The following is a 19477-nucleotide window of genomic DNA, read 5'->3' on the forward strand; positions in this document are numbered from 1 at the left end:
TCTGTGTGTGTGCGTCTGTCTGTGTGTGTGTCTGTGTCTGTGTGTGTGCATCTGTGTTGTGTGTGTGTCTATGTGAGTGTCTGTGTGTGTGTGTGCCCGCACATGCACCCTGGGATGCAGTTGTCATGTGAGCTGCAGGATAGCCGCAGGGTAAGCCCTGAACCTGCGTGCGTCCGTCTGTCTGCGCCTGTGAGCCAAGAGACGCCGCCACGAAGGCACAGCCTGCGTCGTGCCCCCCTCCCCAGAGCCCCTGCCCCTTGCAGATGATGTCTGTGACATGGCCCTGAGGTCCGTCACCGCCTCGACCACCCCGCCCAGCCCTGCCCAGCCCAGCCCCCCGCTCCCCGCTCCCCGCCGGAACCTGAAGAGCCGAGCGCCGGCGCTCCCCGCCGCACCTCTCATTATTCATAGCGCGGGGCGGGCCGGCGGTCGCGGCCCTATATAGGGTAGGCGGGGGGAATGAAGGGGCAGAGTGTCGGGGAGTGGGGCGGATAGCTGGCGGCAGGCAGAATGAAAAGGGAATCTTGATATTTTTAAATCTTTTTCCCCTTTTATTTTTTTTTTTTTCCATCCCTCCACCTCCTCTCTCTCCTTTATTTTATGAAGCGATCTTGGACCTACTTTTGGGCCTACTTTTCTTCAGGCCGTCTGGGATTGGTCTTTTAACTATTTTTTAATTTATTTTTTTTTTAACTTTTACCAAGTGAGGCTGTTTGGGGTTTTTTTGGGTTTTTTTGCTTGTTTTTTTTTCGTAAGCGTTGTGTGTGGAAAAAAAAAAAGTGCATGGCCAAGTGATTCACGCACCCTGAAGGCGAAAAGAACGAAGAGGTTGCTTTTTGTTGCTAGCGATCTCTGGCTGCCTTTGAGTAAGGGCAGGCGGCTGAAGAAAGGGCCAGCGTCCGTGTGTCGGCAGCGCAGCTCCTCCATCCCCGCGCCGGTAGGGATACGAGCGGCCGGCGGCTCCTCGCACCGCAGCCCCCTCGGAGGCGAGGCGGGCGGTGCGTGCTGCCGCCCTCCGCTCCCCTCCGCCTGCCGCGGCCTTGCTTCTGCGGGCGAACGGCGACGCCCGGGTGCCGGCGCGGGGCTCTGCCACACCTGCTCCCCAGCCGGGGGTGCGCGGAGGCGCCTCCCGGCGGCCCCGCTCCGCCGGTTGCTATGGTGCCGCGGCCCGGCGTGCTGTGGGCAGTGGTGGCCGCGGCGCTAGCGCTGCTGGCCCGGCGGGCCGCGGCGGCGCTGGCGGGGCCGGTGGTTCGCTGCGAGCCCTGCGACGAGCGGGCGTTGCAGCAGTGCAAGCCCCTGCAGCCCGACTGCGCCGAGAAGGTGCGGGAGCCCGGCTGCGGTTGCTGCCTCACCTGCGCCCTGCGCCCGGGGCAGCATTGCGGCGTGTACACGGAGCGCTGCGGCGCCGGCCTCAGCTGCCAGCCGCGCCGGGAGGAGGCGCGGCCGCTACAGGCTCTGCTGGAGGGCCGCGGGCTCTGCACCAACGCCACGGCGGGCGGCAGTCTGCGGGCCTTACTCCTGCCGGGGCCGCACACTGCAGGTAAGGGGGAAGGGGCGAGGGGCGAGTAAGCGTCAGGAGATCGCATGAATGCGCCCCTGTTTTTCTTGCTTGCTGTTTCATTGCTTTTTAAAGAAAACTTTAAAAGTTACACGTAGCAGGAGCGAGGGCGGCCCGGACAGCCGTGCTGCAGACCTGTTCTTCCGGAAAGTCCCCGCGGTCGCTGCCCGGCGCTCTCTGCCGGCGGGCGCTTCCCGGGTCTGTGTTTGTATCTCCTTGGGCTGCCACGGAGCCGAGGCTGGGATCGTTTTGCCGGAAGATTTACCTTTTTTAGTTTATTTATATGTATCTCTGGTCTCCAGCGCTGGTGCTAAGAAGTAGCTCCTCTCAAGAGGCGGGGTTGTCTTTTTTTTTTTTAAAAAAAAAACACCACCAAAAACTGATAGGGGGCGTGGGAGAGGTTGCGTGTTGCTTCTTCAGGTGCGTGGGGCTGCCAATCTGCATAGCCCGGGTGGCGAGAAGGTGAAATGCTCGCGATTTGTCCCCAGCATTCCTGAAAAGAGAGGAACGAGGAAACAGGAAAATAGAGGCCAGCTCCTGCGCTGCAGCGTGGCTAGTTTGGGAACACTAAGCACGGGGTGGGGGGAAGAGTTAAATATTCCCCTGGTCCAGGAAGATGGCTATTCAAAGCCTTGCACGGAAGTATTTGAGAGGACTTTTTTTTGCCTGCATTGCAAATAAATCTTTGGTCAAATGAGACTTTCCTGTACCTCTTTCATGTTTTGTTTAGGAGATGTGGGTTCTGTTTGATTGAAGACACCGTTAGAAAAAGTTGTTAGCAGGCACGTTTGGAGGCGTAAAACAGGGAAGCTTGTAATTCAGATCAAGTCAGCACAGCCCGTCTGTGAAGGCATTTCATTAAACTGTTTGCTAACCAACAGCAAGTATGGTCACGTTTATTTAATAGCAAAGTGTGTCAAAAGGCTTTCCATTGTTTGCATTTTTAGAAAGCCGGGAGTTTTTCTGCTAGACCCGGAGGGACTCTGGCTGTCCTCTGCTTATCTGAGGAAGTGGCACCAATGCTCCAGTTAACTGGATGAGAGTAGGAAATGCCTTAATATAATTATTATGTGCTGCTCCCAAGATCTGACAATTTGAATTGGAGATCATAGGTACTCACAGAAGTTTTAAAATGTCATTGGAACATGGAGTAGCATCCTCCCTCACATGAACTTGATTCTGCCCTCCTAGGATTTGTAAATGATGGGCATCTCCTCTGTAGGGGTAGTGCTTTTAAAAACGACTGTTAGAGGAGGAGTAAGGGGAAGACAGCACTATACTTTGCTAAAGATACTTCCATTTTCAGCCTAAACAGTCAAAATGCCAAGTTCCTGCTTCTGCATTCTTGGCTGAGGGAGAACTCTGATTTTGAATCAGTGGGAGCTTTGATTCCTTAAAATGTGATAAGTAGGACCCTTACACTTCACATTTAAGGACTGGAGGTTGCAAACCTGGGCTGCAAGATGGGAGAAGTATGTAGAACCTTCAACACGTAATGCTCATCTCCTCATGGGGACTGCTCAGCTTTGAGCTCTATTCAGAACTCCTTGGTACATGGACCCAAGCAGGATCACCTTAGACACATCTAGGTCCTTCATGACATGCTGAACTTCTGGTTGTTTCTATTTTAGAGAAACTGATAGAAATTCGTCATGTATATCACAGTAGCTTCCTAACAGCAGCTGTGGTAGACCATGGATTTAGTTTGCAGTTCAGTATTTTTGGGCTCAAAAGTGTTCAGTAGTGTGCATTTCAACCCTTCTAATCTGTTTTTTAAAACTGTGCAAGTAACTCTCATAACAGTTTATTTCTGTTATGAGGGTGTAAAGTTAACATGGCACCAAATTTTTTGAAATTGAGTTAATCAAATATACTTTACAGTTTAAAATGTGGCATTAGGATCATTCCAAATGGAAGTGTAAAAAGTGCAATTGAAAGGTGATAGTCTATCTAAACAGAAGTCACTAGGTTGGTAATTATTTAATGCACGTTTAAGAATATTTTTCTGCTTATTTTTGACAGAGGAGTCAAATTAATGAACTGGATTGAAGAAAACAGTAGGCATGTTATTGGTACTCAGGAGGTTCATGTTTATAATATTTTATTGTGTAATTTCTTGCAAATATTCATTGAGAATGTGGAAAAGAAAGTACCACTGTTTAAAAGCAGGATATTAAACCACCAAAAATATGTTCAAATACCATTGAGAGCCTGAGTTAAGCCCACAAAAGCCAGGACATTTAGACTTGAGACTTAAATTTCCTGAATCCATTTGCACTGGGGGTTGGATTATTCTTGTCAATTATGTCCATTGCCAACAGTGGACACACTAAAACCCCAGTGCCAAGATGTTAACTTAGATTCTTCCTCCTTTGTTCCTGTATATAGGTAGTGCTGCTCTACTGCTGATGTTGGAATATTTAAAGTCAGAGGGCTACGTGAACGTGGGCTTTCAGGTTCAGCACTGAGTTTTCTGGCTTTTGTAGTTTTCCAGTGAGTCATCAAGTATAATTTTAATGCAGATTTCCTGGATGTTCCTTGCACATCAGTTATCATTCTGTATGAGAACTTTCAGCATTATTTACTTTTAAAAAATGATGTGGCCAGCAGCCAAGGCAGCAGCTAATGGGACCTGGCTCTTAGCTGATAAGATATTAAAAACTCCTTGAAGGAAATGCAGCCAGTTACAGAGAAAATATTTTTTTAAGCTTGTGGTGAAAGCAAGTACTTGTCTTGACAGCATTACAGAATGAATAGCATTTTTTTGTCCATTACCTTTAAAATGTATATTGTACACCTGGAATTGTTTCTGATTTTAATACCAGATGAATGAAAACGTGCTATTTTTTTTTTACTTTCCTGTTCGGTATGTTGAATAAAATTATGCAAGAAGAAATGTTAAAAATAGCTAGCTAGAGCCATGAGTAGAGTACGGTAGAGTTTATTGTATTTAATGCCTCTAAACAAAAAAGCAACCCACAAAACCAAACAAAGGCAACCAAACAAAAATCCCACAAACAAAAAAACCACAAACAATACAGACCTGCAGAAGACAAGAGTCACACCTAGGGCCCATAAACTCCCCAGGCTGGTGAGCAAAACTGCAGTGGATGCCGAGGGGTGAGAAAGCATGGAGGTGGCAGCTTGATGCTGAGTGGAGGTGTCTGGTTTTCAGGGTTTAGGCAGCCATCTCAGGTACCTTGCAAGGCTACTGGGAGCAAGAGGATGCTCCATGTACAAAAGTCATTGCTTGGCAAGAAAGTGCTCATGCATGTGGTATGCTAAATTGTTCATCTTATTGCTGTTTTGTAAAGGAAAATTAAGCATGTAGACGCATCTGGCGCCTTGTTGCCCTTCCAGACACAGCTGGCAGTTGATTAACATTGTTTCTTCACTGCCTTTCTTCTCAAAGGAAATTTCAGTGATTCAGAAGACAACGACCAGAGTACCAGCAGCACAGAAAATCAGGCCATCCCAAACTCTCACAGGGTGCCAGATTCCAGATCGCATACACCACACATCAAAATAGATATAATCAGAAAAGTGCAAGCCAAAAATACTCAGCGTTATAAAGTGGAATATGATTCTCAGAATACGGATACACTGAATTTGTCTTCTGAATCCAAACAAGAGACTGAATATGTAAGTACTTTTGTAAAAATAAAAAGCATTTCCCATCGTGTGTGTACATGCATGTGTATGTATATGCATGTTTTGCATATTACAAGATAAATGGAAAAAACTAAGTAACTAAATGGTAATTGTAGCCATTTAGGGCATTCTGGCTGTTTAACCAGGTTACACTGCAGCAGGCTCTTGAGAGGGAGAAATGCAGTGTAGACAAATACTTCAGAAGGTATAGAAATTCTTATCTTGTACAGTATTTTGGAAAAATGTGCTTCTGTGTTTTTGTGGGTGGCAGTTTAAAGGAAAAATATTTTTTAAGTTCATGATGAAAGCAAGTATTTGTCTCCTGACAATGTTACAGAACAAATGGCATTTTTTTGTCCGTTACCTTTAAAATTCATATTTTACATCTAGAAATGTTTCTGATTTTAATAGCAGATGAATGAAAATGTGCTATTTTTTTTTCTTTCCTGTTCTGTATGTTGAATCAAATTACGAAATAAAAGCTATTAAAAATAGCTAGCTTAGACCCCTGAAACTCAGTGTGGTAGAATTTATTGTATTTAATGCCTTTTTAAAAAACAAAAACAAGACAAACCAAAACAACAAAAGCAAACAACCTCAACAAAGCCAACAAAGAAACCCAATACCGACCTGCAGAAGACAAGAGTCACACCAAGGGGCCATAAACTCCCCAGGCTGGTGAGCAAAACTGCAGTGGATGCCGAGGGGTGAGAAAGCAGGGAGGTGGCAGCTTGATGCTGAGTGGAGGTGTCTGGTTTTCAGGGGTTAGGGAGCCATCACAGGTACTTTGCAAGGCTGCTGAGGATGCTCTTGCTGAGCAAGAGGATGATTTCTACTAATTAATTTCTTAGAGATTTTGTTTCATCCTTCAATTATCACACATTTGTGTGAGTGGACTTGGGACAGGTTTAATAGTCTCCTCATTAAATTTGATTGCAAACAGCATTACTGGGTTTTAACAACAGAAAGAAGATGTTTCCCAGTCAGTGCAGTGGCACAGTGGTCACATGCCATGGCCCAAATTGAGGGATATAAATTTAGGTTGGGTTGACTAGGATCTTTATTGAGCAGTGACTGCAGTCATCATTTGCTAGCTCTGCCTCAATGTAAAGGCTCACAGACAATCAAAATGCCATTGCTTCCTACTGACTGTGCCCAGTGGATTTACAGGGCAGCCAGAGGGTGAATGGGGGGGAGAATAATTTGTCTTCCTGGATATCCTGGCATATATCTCAGTGGTTATCCTTGTGCCTATGCCAGATGTCTGGATACAAAACAGTGTCTTAATTGCTGTAATGTAAATCTATAAAACAATGTCTAGATATAAACCAATTATTTCAACAATGTCTGGGTATACTTTGGTGTTTCATCAAAACAGTGGTATTGAAACCAGGCGTGAGTTCCCATCTGCAAAGAAAGTTCTGAGACCTCTAAGAGGTGGACACTTGTGTCTGAAGAGAGCATGGCAGCCACATTAACACAGCAAGGGTGGTGAAGTTGCAGGTTTAGTATGTCACTGATATCCAGCTGTCTAGTAAAAACACTCTAGTATCTGCATTTCAGTGTGTCCTTCCTAAAGCATGAAGGAAACTGCCTACAGTTAAAGGATACACATTGGTAGCTCTGAGGAAATAGGGTCCTGGTCTTAACTAGGATGAATAATTCACTTGTGGTAGCTGGGCCCCATGAGCAAAGGCACACTGACTTAACAAGGCTGCTGGGGTCTATAAGGACCAGAAATAACTCTACTGGGGCCAGGTGCTTTTGTGAGCAAATGCCCTTCCAGCTTTGTCTCTCTGATTTGGGAAGCCTGCTTCAAAATAATAATTTAAAAATAATCTGCTCAACTTCTTGCAGGCCTAACTTGGGATCACATCTTGTGAATTTCAGTCGGCAGTTTCATTTTCTTTAAGGAATTGTTAGTAACAGCAGCTATTTAAAGAGCAAGTTTAGAGTGGGTGAGATTGACAAAGGAAACATATGAAAGCTGCAATGAAGATCTTTGCTAACAAAAATACGAAAAGTTTAAATTCCAGTAGAACTGTGGAGTCTCTATGCTTTCAGACAGTTACATGAAAGACACTTTATGTGAGCAAGCCACTTGAAACTATAAATGTCATTACTTCACTAATTAAAATGTATATCTTTGTGTTGATATAGCAACTTAGACATTTTAAACCCATGCAGCCATGCAAAGGATGTCTCTGCTGAAGAAGAGGGCTGGTGGACCAAGTCAGTAAAAGGAGTGTAGCAAAACAGAGAATTTGTAGGCTGAGACTTTTGAATCCCAGTTCCACTGCCTTCTTGGCCTCTGGTAAAAACATGAACTCCACTCCTGGTTTGCTGACTGCAGTGGGGCTTGTAATGCTCTACTCCCTGCCCTGAAGGGCTGCAGTGAGAAATAATTAGTTGGCATTTGAAATATTACCCTAAAAGTGCTCCTGGAAGTTCTTTTTGGCTTATTGTCCTGGAGCTAATCATCACTACATTGTTGTCAGCCTTCTGCAGATGGAGAAAGTAAGGCAAAAAGTTACTTACCTAATGAGACTGTTGTGTGCCACCATTTCTTTGCATGGTTGCATCTATTTGGTCCAGTTGAAACTGGCAATTGTTGTCCAGAGTTGCAGGTTTTTTTCATACATACATGTACATTATGCCAAACTACTTGTTTTGAATTAAGTCCATGCAGAATTACAAAAACTAAATGTCATAAGGGAAAAATCTTCCAAGTGGTGTATTCCCAGATGCCTACCTTCTTTTCCTACTTGGTGCAAGGACAGGTTTTCCAAGAGCAAGTTATGTTACATGGGATTGATATATATGCTGGCTAAGCTTTTCAGTAGGTAAATGTGGCTGTGATTTCATGAAAATGCCAGTCTGTGCCTCAGCATAATACAGCCTTTAGTGTTTAGAAATTGTTTTATCCTGAAGAAAGCAGGAAGTTAGGATTTTATCCATGAATGGTCTGCCTTTCAAAGTAGCAAGCCATCCCTTATTATTTTTTTTAATGGATTTGTTTGTGTTTCTTGCCTTTTAAAGATATACTAACTCCTGTGTGAAAGACAGTATCTGGGAATGACCTTTCATTTGTGTTTTCCAAAACATGCTCATTAACAGGGTCCCTGTCGTAGAGAAATGGAAGACACTTTAAGCCATCTAAAGATCCTGAATGTCTTGAGTCCCAGGGGCTTTCATATTCCAAATTGTGACAAGAAGGGATTTTACAAGAAAAAGCAAGTAAGTACAGCGTCTTGATCATTTCACTGCATACACTTTTCTGCATCATTGCTGAAGGATCTTACCAGCAAGGTGCATTATGTATCACTTTGCAGGGGAACCAGTTCATTTCAGTTTTCAGACCTGATCCTTGTGATCTGATCCGAGTGCTGAACCTTCTCATTTGGGGAGAGTGTTTTTATTTTCTGTTGGTCATGACAACAGATTAATTTGAGAAACTTCATACCTAATCACCCATGGGTTGGTTGGTGTCCTAGATAGTGATGCTCTTTGGTTTAAAAAAAGCAACGCCTCTGTAATAATCCACAAATCTAAATGTTGCAATTGCCATATGACTGCAATAGGTCAATGCTTTGCATTGTAAATAGCTGCTGAAGGGTTCCTGGATGAACTGCATTGGATCATATTACAAAAAGCAACTTGAGAAAGGTATATATCTGTCCTATGTGCTACACAGATTGCTTCCAAATTCCAGGTCATGTTATCATGAAAGTGATACATCCAATAGTTACTCATCAGCAAGGATGCCTTCTCATCTTTGGTTCTGGAGTTGTGACCTTTCATGACAAATGCAGACCTAAATTGCATATTATTTATGTGTTAGTTGTGTCAGGTTGAGCAGTGGCAGCGTTCTCTGTTCAGTACTGCCCTTAAAGCTCATTCAGGAACTTGGGGAAGTGCAAGATGTTCCAGGTTCTTTGTTTAGTGTGCACATCCCACCTAATTTCAGTGTTTGGTTTGTGACCTGCTTCCAAATGTTTTTATTGGTATAAGTCCAAAGTTCAGAAGTTTCTTTTAAGATTTTTCCTAAAGGAAAACCATCTATAAGGACAGATTTTGTTTGTGGACCATTTTCACTCCCCCATTTATTTGGGTTTACAAAAGTCAGCCTCTCTGTCTCTGGTAACCAAAGGAGTGGCTGACCCTGTGTTACTATGTAAAGCAGTTCATTGGTTGTAAGTGAGAGGACAACCTCTGACCAGGCAACCTTATTTTAGGAATGGTATCTCTCAATTTTTTGGCTTCCAGCTTTCTTAGAAACAGTCTTTCCCTTTCGAGTATTCCCTGGAGCTCAGCGCTAAGCTGGCAGTGTCAGGTGTGGCGTTTGCAATAGGGGTGAGGTTTCCAGCCTTCCCTTCTGCCATCAGCCCAGCACTGACTGTGCTGTTTGACCTTTGCTGAATGCTGCCAGGCTTGTCTACGCTCCTCAGCTTTTCCTGAGCAGGTGGTGGCAACTCCCAAGCAAGGACAGAGTTTCTTTTTGTTGTCTGGAGTTTTGAGAAGCCTGTGTCGTTCACGTCCCACTGCATGTAAATTAGCGTAGAAGAATCCTCACGTCTCAGTGTGTTCACATCTACTTGTGTTCAGAAAATGTGTCAGACTGCTATGTGGAGTGAGGCTAGGACTGTGTTTTTTGCATGTGTGATACAGACATTTGTTTAGCTACTCTAGAATGGCACATCATTTAACTGCATTCAAGACACAAAAGCATACTGTAGCCCTTTTCTTTCTTCTAGGTATTACAGAAGGCTGCAGACTGGTATTTGCTTTGTTCAGTGATCTTCCTTTTATCTGTCTTCAGACTGAGGTTTTTGCTTTGTCAGGAAAAAGATGGTGGTTTGCACGCAGTTTCTGGCATGTGTGTAGTAAATCAGATCCACAGTAAGCACATATTGAAGTGCATTACTTCAAAGGATGGCTGTACTTCAAAGTGCAATCATATTTCTGCCATTGAGGGAGAAAAAAAAGGAAATATGAAAGGCAAAAATGGCAGACAGATAATACACTTACCTAGTCTTTTTTTCCTAGACATTGATTTACCAGAATAAGATGCTGGTACAAAGACAAGACATTCTTCTGCCCTCTATGTAGTGTCCATGTTCCCTGAAGACTTTCAAACTGTTTAAGGAAATTTTCCTGCACTATAAGCAACAGCCCATCTGAGAGCAAACACAGAGAATGAAGGGCCACCTTCATTAACAAGGGTCAGCCTTGTCAGGCACTGTGCCAATTTACACAGTTCAATGGTAGTTTGAGGCAATTCAGGATCTTGTAGATACCCACAAAGGGAGCCCATATGAGTAAATACTGTACATGAACTGCAGCTGGAGTGCTTCTCCTGTAAATGAACCTCAGGCAACCCTAGGAACAGGTCTGCATGGACAGGGCTTATAGAGACAGATTGGTTCTCACAGGAACAAAATACAAATGGCAAATAGTGTATTTGAGTTGCCATCATAGAATTAACTTCTGTAAAAAAAACATCAGTTTGAGAAGTGAGTCCTATCTAAACGAAGTTCACAGTCAACATGACCATTGTGTTTTTCACATGTAGGTCTGATATTTTCATATAAAGGTCTGATAATTTAAGCACTGTAAACAGATGTCTAATCTCACTAACAGAATGCTAGGCCATTTTATTATTTTCCTTCATTGTTATTATTAGAGGAAGTCAATATGTAATTCAGTTATATTCTGTTGTGATGACAAGATTCAGAATAAAAGGTCAGGAAATAAACAGTAAGGCCATAAAAAATGAATGTGAGTTAGGCATTTTTAGTTTCGGAAACAGCTACCAAAACTACTGCCTAGGATGGTTAACAGCATTGTCACAGTTGGAATAGACCTCTAAGGTCACCAAGTTCAACTGTTAACCTAGAAAAGAACACCAAGCCCACTTCAGCATGTCCTGAAGTGCCCTATCTCCATGTTTTTTGATGGTGACTCCTCCACCTCCCTGAGCAGCCTGTTCCAGTGCCTGACTACTACTTCAACAAAGAAATTCTTTCTAATGTCTATTCTAAACCACCCCTGGCATAGTTTCAGGCCATTTCCTCTAGTCCTGTTGGGACTTGAATGGACCAACACCCACCTCACTACAACCTCCTTTCAGGTAGTTGTAGAAAGTGTTATGGTCTCCACTCAGCCTCCTTTAAACGAAGCAATCCCAGTTCCCTCAGCCTCTCCACCTCTCCTTGTTCCCTTCACCAGCTCAGTTCTCCTTCTCTGAACTCACTCCAGCAGCTCAATGTCCTTCTTGTAGTGAGGGGCCCAGAACTGAACTCAGTACTCAAGGTGTGGCCTCACCAGTGCCAAGAACAGGGGCACCATCACTTCCCTTATCCTGTTGGCCACACTATTGCTGATGCAGCCCAGGATGCTCTTGGCCTTCTTGGCCACCTGGTCACACTGCTGGCTCATATTCAGCTGGGTGTCGACCAGCAACCCCAGCTCCTTATCCACCAGGCAGACATAGATAGGTGTGTGATAATAAGAATCTGGTAAGTTTTGATCACCCTGGAAACCATTAATGCTCATTCAGGAGGCCCTCCATGTGTTAGCGTATTGTGCCTCCTTGGTCAACTGCTCTTCCAGTCAAGTTGAAAGCAGTTATTTTCTGAGACATTTATGGGTATCTAGAAATTGACTTTTAAGGAACAAATATAGGAAGTAAATTGCACATATGAAAAAATTCTTAAGAACATACAATTATCTGTCAGGGTATAACATGAAAAGTATTTCCCACCTTGTGTTTATATATATGTATTTTAATAATCAGGCCTAATAAAATTTAGAATTCTTTGTCTCAGTAAGTCTCACATGTAAGATTGTACTATTCAACTCTAGTATATACATTGTGGAATAGGTTGATACAGGCATGTTTCTGCTAAAAGCAGGGGAAAAAAAAGTTTGGATGAATTTAGGATTACTATATGGGTCAATCACTATAATCTCCCCATATTGGGGTATCAGAACCAGAAACCCACCTAAACGTGAGCTGGCATTGTTCCACTGAAAACAGAGCTGGGCTTGGCAGGAGCCAAGATGGCCTGAGGTATATGCCAAAACTGTCTGCAGTCTTTTCTGGGAGACCACAGTTGTAGCTCCATGGAGACCTCTAGGCAGACTAAGAATTCAGTGGGATACCATATGCTTTGCTGTGCCCTACGAATGCCTCTGTGGCACTTCTTTGTGGAAGGGAGAGAGGCAGGTGGCATTGATGGTGGCAGCTGGTGTTTCCATCAGAAGTAATTACTGTCTCCACCACTTGGGCAGTTTTCCAGCTTTTCAGACTTCTGAAGTCATACAGAAGAGCTGTGCAGAGCCTTGAAGTGTGTGCAGAGTACAAAATTCAGTGGACTTCATATTTATATATTTAGTTAGTGGTAGTAGTAGACTACCACGTCAGGATAAAAGCATCATTTTTGAATCTGAACTGTACTATTGACAGCATGGTTGAGTGGCTAGTACAAAATCATAGATTGGAACAGGTAAACTGCATCCTCAAAGACTGTTATTTCAGCTGTAGAATGATCTAAGGGTTTTGTTCACTAAATGGGTTGTCTAGAAGAAATTAAAAAATATTAGTACTAGGGGAGGTGTTTCTGCAGAGGCACTTCATGCTGTAGTTAATTCCAGAATTTTATTATGCAGCTGTAAAAAACCAATCAAAACCTCCAACAACATATTACTTTAATTGATCATTTGCTCTGAGAGTGATGCAAGCCTATGAATCAGCAAAAGTTGTGTAACATACTTTATATACTACTTCTAAAACAGGAGTCTGTGTTACTATTCTTGGCAGGAGTGTAGTTTCATTGCACCAGGCTGGCAGCCAGCCTTGTGCTGTAATTTTGGCTCCATCTGCGCCTGCCCTCTTGGGAAAAACAGCTCAAGAACTGCTGCCTTGCTTTTTTTTCCCGTAAAATTTAAATTGTGCAAGGGCTGTTTTTATGAGTTTTCCAGTTTTGAGCATGAAGAATTCAAGCCATTTGATGTTAATACCTCTTAAGCTAGAGTCCTGTTGCCGCCAGAGCTTCCCATTGACAACAATGGATGTTGAGCAGCCATTCACAGGAAGCTTATAGAATACGTACAATCCCTAGTAAGGCTTTTGAGACAATAAACATAATTTATAAAATTTACATTTAGAGATATATTACAGAAAACTAGCTGAAGAAGTAACTAGAACTCAAAATACAGTGTAGCAAATTACTAATGTAGTTGTTCTCTTATTAGGCTTCAACTTTTTCATCCTATACTTAATTAAAAGAAGACAATAAATAGTTTAAGCTTGATCTTGTCATCCTTCTGCCATCCATTTGCATAGGGTTAATGCAAGACTGCAAATTCAGAAGAGAAGGTGTTGTATTACTTATGCATGTCTTGTTACTCAAAAATACATCACAAGGGGAAGTTAATTTGCAGTTACGGTGATTACCATTGCTTTATTTACTCTAAAATAAAATAAACAAGATGGAAACCTGATTAGAAATTTCTGTCTATGGTGTGATCTGATCCCATCTGTCTTTCACAAGTTCCTAATGAAGAGTGTATACCCTAGCATACCTAGCACTTGGGGCAGGGTCCACACATGAGATGAGGACATGACTGTTAGGAGTCTGGAGAACAAGCATTTAAGTGGTAGTGGCAAAGTTTACCTGACTTGTACCAGCCTGAACCTCTGAAATACTTGCTGTGAGAGTGATCTCAAAGCATTTTCTCTGCTTGCATGATAGCCATTACAGTGTTGAGGGCCATAATATGCTCCCATCTAGCCTGTCTTCTTTCAAGTTGGCAATGCAACAGATAAAGGCCCAGTCTTTGAAAAGTTAGGAATATTTTTGTCACTGCCCCCCTTTTTACGTCTGTCCTGACTGAACAGCCACCTCTCTTAGCATTTGCAGCAAATCCTGTATCACCAAATCTTAAAACTTGAGGGCTGTGTTCTGACAATGAAGTTGAGTATGGCAAACCTGGTGTTATAACCTGTGTCCTGGAGACATCTCTTTTGAGTGGGTAGAGGCCTTGCAGGGTCCCAGAGGTTCATGGTATGTAACTGCATTGAGGACTGCATACTGAATGCAACCTGCAGAATGTCATCCTTTAGTCTAGTTTTTACCATTGCTGTGTCCTTGGGAAGAGCAATACTCAGTACATACTGTCCTTTTTAATGCATTTTTAATGCATTACTATTCCTAAAGTGGTGTTGCCTGTGGCAGTTTCAGGTTGGTCAGCAATGCTGGCAGATTCCACCAGGCAACTTCCAAAGCTGACACAGGTTATAGAGTAGTATATAAGCAACTTTATTTATAGGAAAATATACATGTAAAGTTTTTGTACACCTAGTGGCTGTTGAAGTGATAACTCCATTACAGAAGCATTATGTATGTTGTAGTGACTATCTCTGCCAGAACTGTGCTTTAGCTTTAGAACAAATGTGGGTCCTGGTCATCATCCTGTACTGTTGTAAATAGTCCTGGTATTCAAAAGGAGCAACTGTGCTGCCTAATGTATTAGGCAGTAGTTTATAAGGCTGTTTTTTGGTAGTTCTGAGAGCACTTTCTTTATGGAGTAATTAGATCCAAAGGGGTTTGTGGGCAGAGGAGTTAGGCTTCTACTGTAATGTTTTGTTATGGTAAGAAATACTCAGTTGGATTTTGTCAGATATGGCCAGGATATGGAAGTACAGCTATCAAATAAGCAGAAATCCCTGCTAGGTAACACAGAGAGTGGAGAAAACAAAAATATCCTAACTGGATCTTTTATCTGTTCCAGTGTCGCTCATCCAAAGGCCGAAAGAGAGGTTACTGCTGGTGTGTGGATAAATACGGACAGCCACTCCCTGGGTATGAAGGGAAGGGAAAAGAAGATGTCCACTGCTATAACCTGGAAAGCAAATGAGGGCTGGGTGCCATTTCTTCTGGCACCTTGGAGGGGCTGGGCAAACACTGTGGAATGCATTGCACGTGGAGTTATGAGCTCTGCCTCCTGCTGAAGATGGGGGGTTGCAGCGTCTGCGGATGCTGCTGCAGCTGCACTGCCACCTGCATGGGTTGGGCTCCCACAGGAGATGTAGGGAGCTCTGAATTCCCATGTAAACCTGCACTATTGATACCCAGAGAGAGAGGAAAACAAAAGGCACTTCACAATGGATTCAGGGAATCTCCACTGACATTTTAAAGAGTGACTTGTGACTAATTTGATCCCAAAAGATCCTGGGTCTTCATTTTAAAGAATTTATCAGTTTTAAGCTTGTAAAAGTTTTGAAGCAAAACAAAACAAAACAGAACCCCAGGTTTAAAGGTTAAGCTTTTTTTTTACAGGTATGAAAGGAAACCTATCTTCACGGGTAAAAAGTTTTATAAAGAACTTTTTAAAGAAACGTATTTCTAAAATAAATACATGGCTATTTTTTCTATAAAATAGATGATGAATATTCTGCTAGTCTGTATTTAATGTAATTGTTTTTTAATAAACTTTATTTAAATGTAACATGAATACCAAATACTACACAATAACTCTAGTGTATACTTCTGTATGCAAGGAGAATGTGAGGGTATGGGAAGATTTACAAATATATATAGATCCGTATGCATTCACATAGAAATGAATTTGTGAAGTGAAGGAAGTGTTTCCAGAAGAGTTTTGTTATCTGAAGTAACTGTAAACACCAATATAATCTTTAAAATTTATATTATTATTATTTTTATTGTATTGGTATTTCTTATATACCATCACTGTATTATGCCACTGGAAGGGTAACAGTTGCACTGAAGCTCCTGCTTAAAGCATTCTTCTGTCTGTCCCTTACTTCAGTTTGTGCAGCAGGACTTGCATTTCCTCCATTTCCTGCTCACACTGATGTAGAATATTCATGGACAAAAAATTGCCATTACAGAACCACCTTTTCTATTTGCTTCTTGGTTTTGAAGAGCTGTATCTACTGTGTGTTCTCTTGGTACACTCTACTAAAGTACATATTCTGTATGAAGAACTCCTGTTTAAAACAATGCTGACAAGATGGGGGAATGTGGACCTGGGGGAAGAGACCCATGCACTTCATTTATGCTATACACAGTTGTTGTTTGCTTTGACTTCTGTAGAAATCACTTGCCTGCATCTAAGCACAGGATAAGAATCAGTGGGTTTAAATATTTAAACCAGCTGACTGCCACTATGGTATATGTTCTTTTAATTGGAAGGGAAATTGGGTTTATTCCAGTATGTGATGCTTTCAAATAAGGAAGACTGGATACATTTTTGTCTTGAGGCTGATTGTTGAGGCTGAACATCATGATAAAGTCTGCATGACAATGCAATCTGGATAAGGAAAGGTGGCCTGTTAAATGTAACATCTCTCTGGAAAGTAATGCCATATTTTATATCTGTATTTATTTATATATTTTACATAAATATTTTATGTATTTATATAAATATATAATATATTCTTATATATGTCAATATAGATGTTTAATGGCACTGTAGAAAAAAAAAAAAAAATCAACATTGTAATTTTCTGTTGGGTTGCTAACTGTATGGAGACTCTAAGGGCAGTGGATTTCCAGTCGGTGGGGACAGGGATTGTGCTGACAGAGGGGAAACCATAGGGCAGAGGACCCAGTTTCTCTCCTACCCCATGAATTACAACCACCCTTGTTCCTGCCAGTATGGAAAATGTTTGAAACTATGACATGGAAATGTCTGAATATGCAGTTTGCCAAGACTGGGACATCCAGTCACCATAAATCAGATGTTTAAAGCTTTACCCTGAAATGCATTAGCTGAACAGCCCTGTGTGCATTCTGCTCATCTACCTAATTTCTAATGAAATTAGTTCACAACACTGTTAAAAGTGGAATTTTTTTAAGTAAGAAAAAGAAATTACACATTAAGTGATACTTAGTACAGGCTAATACAGATTTCCTGACAGATGGTTACACAAAGCTTTGTAAGGTGAAGATTTTTTGCAATATTTTTACTGCTAATGCAAATGTAATTCCTACAAAGATTTGTTGGCAAAAAAATAAATGCTGGGCCTTTTTTTTTTTTTTTTTTATTTAAAAAGAAGTTGTAAAATAGTTCCTTTCAGTATCACAAAGGGAGTAAAGTTATATATACACCAGTATTTGGGCATGTAACTATGGATATGAAAATAAGGGTTTACTTCATCAAAGTGAATTAGTTTTTTGGGTTTTTTTCACTATCCCACTGGCCTGGAAAAAAAAAAGCAGCTTCTCACAAAAAATGCTGCAAATAGCTGCCTTGAAAGCCACATTTTAGCCAGTATGCAAGACATGTTTCAAGAGCCTGTGGCAGTATTTCTGATCAGTGTATTTTGTCAAATTTTTGAGCTTTTTATGTTTTGTCCTACCATTAACAACAAATACAGAAGAAGCTGGCTAGTAGAGGACTTCAGGTGATACTAAACACTGTAATCTGTGCAGATCACCAACTTTAAATTTTTAAAAAATACTACATCTCAAAGAATGGAAATTGATTCAAGCAATGAACTTGTTACAATAACTACGCAAGAGATTGCATTCAGCTCCTTTAGCAGTTCTAACACAAAATGTACTGCCATAAGACAAAAAAAAAATTTTTAAAACGTGTGATTGTGCCAGCCATTTTGGTTATTTTGCTTCCAGCAGATGCCTTTAAAACAAACACTGTCTAGAAATAGCTCCCCCTCCACCCCCAACTTGTAATTAAAAGCTTCTCCTTTTTCAGAAGTTGCCTTTTATGCATTTTATACAATCCCTGTGCACCTAGTATTAGATACTTAATGCTGTGCATATGATGTTCCACACAGAAAGGGAACAAATGCATTAAAAAAATATCTCCTTTTTTGGTGCCTTTGCTGCCCTAAGATCAGGAAGTTGTTGTTTTGGGTTTTTTTTTAAGTGAACATTTATCAGCTTTTTTCTCATTTTTAACAAGCTCTTTCAAGAATCTCACATGATCTGGATAAACATCATGAAGACTTAGAGAAAGTCCTTAAAGAGTTAGAGAAAGTCCTGCTAACATATCTGTCAAATATTACCAAGGGCACTAGAAGGGTTTAATGTGTGTATTGCAAAAGTTGCTAATTTCTTGAGCCTGAAGATTACAATGGGTACCATATGTAGCCCATATTGATGTGGGAAGTATTTATTTTTTACCAGTATAATAAATAGTTGCATAAATCCCTAGAATTGACCAGAGTGCAAGTTAAAGCTGCCTGCAGGCAATTCCACTATCTTTTAAATTATTTGAGAAAGTTCCTCTTTTTAATAGCCCTACTGTGCTATAGGCTTTTGAACACAGAGCATCCTTTTCCACCTTTTTGGCATGCATGTCCTTCAGGGCATGTTAGTGTTAGCTATTTGTGCACAGGGGAAGGAGGCTTCAAATAATTCCAAACCCACATAATTAATTATTTGTAAATACAGTCAGAATTTTTTATGACTAAATTCCACAGAAACCTTAACACAGCCTAATTTTTTATTGACCTGGGCCTTAAATTTAAGTAATGGTTTTACAAACCTTTTGGGAAATCATTTTTGTTACCTCTAATCACTCTCTAAAACTAAGGAAGGATGGCTTCACAGTGATTTTACTTATTAAAAATAGGATGTACATTTGAAATATGAAAAGTGCTAAGCAATTTTGATGGGTGCCAAAGTATATCAGTAATCCAAAGAAAATGTTTATATAGGTATCAGATACATGGTCCTGCTGTGCCTTTAGGAACTCTTCACGTTTATTAATTTCTGTCAGAAGAATATGCTTGCCTCCTACCTCAAAAAGAAGCTTTTTTTTTCTTCCCCCCCATTCCTTCTTTTCTGAGAGATCTGAGAATAAGAGCTGAAGAGTATATCAAGTATTCCAAGGGAAAGCTTTTTATTGTCACTATCAGTAAAGCCTTCATCTGCATGTCTACAAAATTAATTTTGTTTAAGACTAAAATCTCAAGAGTATTCCACTCCTTTTCTGAGAGATCTGAAAATAAGAGCTGAAGAGGGTATCGAGTGTTCCAAGGGCAAGCTTTTTATTGTCACTATCAATAAAGCCTTCATCTGCATGTCTGCAAAAATAATTTTGTTTAAGACTATTAGAAGAAAAGTGTTTTGGTATGTCCAGCAGATCTGGGTAATTGGAAAGTATTTAATCTTCATTTGTTTTGGAGTCTTTGTCCTTGGAGTCATTCCAAAGCAGACTGCACATAGTCATCAACCACTGGCTCTAGGTGGCCCTGCTTGGGCAAGGGGA

General features: G+C 41.5%; 1 protein-coding gene across 1 annotated transcript; it reads left to right on the top strand.

The window, feature by feature from the left end:
- Positions 1–1106: 1106 nt before the first annotated feature.
- On the top strand, positions 1107–15570 carry IGFBP3 (insulin like growth factor binding protein 3). Its single transcript, XM_030445473.1, has 4 exons — positions 1107–1540; positions 4971–5200; positions 8327–8446; positions 15005–15570. The coding sequence occupies exons 1-4, from the start codon at positions 1156–1158 to the stop codon at positions 15128–15130; spliced, it is 861 nt and encodes a 286-aa protein (XP_030301333.1). The 5' UTR covers positions 1107–1155; the 3' UTR covers positions 15131–15570.
- Positions 15571–19477: the final 3907 nt, after the last annotated feature.

The sequence above is a fragment of the Calypte anna genome, chromosome 2, assembly GCF_003957555.1.
Source record: "Calypte anna isolate BGI_N300 chromosome 2, bCalAnn1_v1.p, whole genome shotgun sequence".
NCBI lineage: Eukaryota > Metazoa > Chordata > Aves > Apodiformes > Trochilidae > Calypte > Calypte anna.

Bases quoted from the DNA above. Each gene is read 5' to 3' on its own strand.
- IGFBP3 (XM_030445473.1), top strand. From the start codon at position 1,156: ATGGTGCCGCGGCCCGGCGTGCTGTGGGCAGTGGTGGCCGCGGCGCTA. The intron at 5,201-8,326 runs GTAAGTACTTTT...GCTCATTAACAG, and splicing joins CCAAACAAGAGACTGAATAT to GGTCCCTGTCGTAGAGAAAT. The intron at 8,447-15,004 runs GTAAGTACAGCG...TATCTGTTCCAG, and splicing joins GATTTTACAAGAAAAAGCAA to TGTCGCTCATCCAAAGGCCG.